At 44.4% G+C, this 1,008-nt stretch overlaps 1 protein-coding gene across 1 annotated transcript in view; it reads right to left on the bottom strand.

Annotated features, from left to right (window-relative positions):
- trim109 (tripartite motif containing 109) overlaps positions 1 to 478 on the bottom strand; it is a 12,056-nt gene extending 11,578 nt beyond the window's left edge. The window contains exon 1 of the mRNA XM_016289783.1: positions 389 to 478. Within this exon, the coding sequence (XP_016145269.1) occupies positions 389 to 478 (90 nt within the window). The remainder of the gene's footprint in view (positions 1 to 388) is intronic.
- Positions 479 to 1,008: the final 530 nt, after the last annotated feature.

Consider the following 1,008-nt stretch of genomic DNA (forward strand, 5'->3'; position numbering starts at 1 on the left):
ACTGCTAGCTGTTCCAGCATTGGAACATGCTGTAGGTCGAGCCCCCCTCTCGATTGAGAGCTGGGTGTTTGCTCCCTCAGCTAGAGATTTACTGCTAGCCACTCCAGCATTATACCTTAAATCGAGTTGATGACTTCTCAAACAGTGTTTTGTGATACACCATTTCCATCTATGGGCTGCTCAATCAGAGTGCCACGAGGGCCCCTTATGGTATTTTTAAATCCATGTTATGGTAAGTGTGAACGTGAAGTCTTTGTACACTTTCTAAAATCCACACTGTGGTAAGTTTGCACGCCAGTACCTTGCGTTCTTTCTAAAATCCTGTATGGTGAGGGCTTCGCGCGGCAGCTTTGTGCCCTTTCTTGAGCTGGTTAAGCCCCGGTTCCACCTTGGGCACCACTCCACCTTGTAGCCTCCGGATACCCACATTTAACAGGGTGTTGCTACTAGGGGTCTGTTGAGACAGTGCCTTCAGCATATACAAAGCATGCGGTAGCCCCTGTGTGACAGGCCAAGACTTAGTATGATTCTAGGCTCTTGGTCGTATTCCCTTAAAATAATCTATTCCCTTAAAGGAATCTAAAGCTCTACACCGGGCCCAGGTGTTCTGGCCCTAACAGGTACGTTTTTGGGGTATACTTTATAGTTACAACCTTCAACACAAAACACTAAAAAGGCTGTAGACCACAATTCTGTTCACACCATTCAAAACTGTTCAGTCAGCAGAGCCTCTTAAGAATAGCGAAGTCCATTTTCTTGTAGGTATACTGATGTAGTGTGTTGAATGATTTAAAACAGTCTGTGCATGTTCATTCCTTCAACCCGAAACAGCACCACGTCCTGTTCGCATGGTTCCCTGAATCCCATTCTACATGTTTCTGTTCAGTCTATGGTGTAACATCTCAAAATGAAAGATATGCATGTTGTTCGGATACATGAAATGATCTGGGGTCTTAGATATTAATTTGTTTTATCATGCCTCCTGTTCCTCTGCTTGACTTTCTTTTC

Source organism: Sinocyclocheilus grahami, unplaced genomic scaffold (genome assembly GCF_001515645.1).
Source record: "Sinocyclocheilus grahami isolate Dianchi unplaced genomic scaffold, SAMN03320097.WGS_v1.1 scaffold251.1, whole genome shotgun sequence".
Lineage (NCBI taxonomy): Eukaryota > Metazoa > Chordata > Actinopteri > Cypriniformes > Cyprinidae > Sinocyclocheilus > Sinocyclocheilus grahami.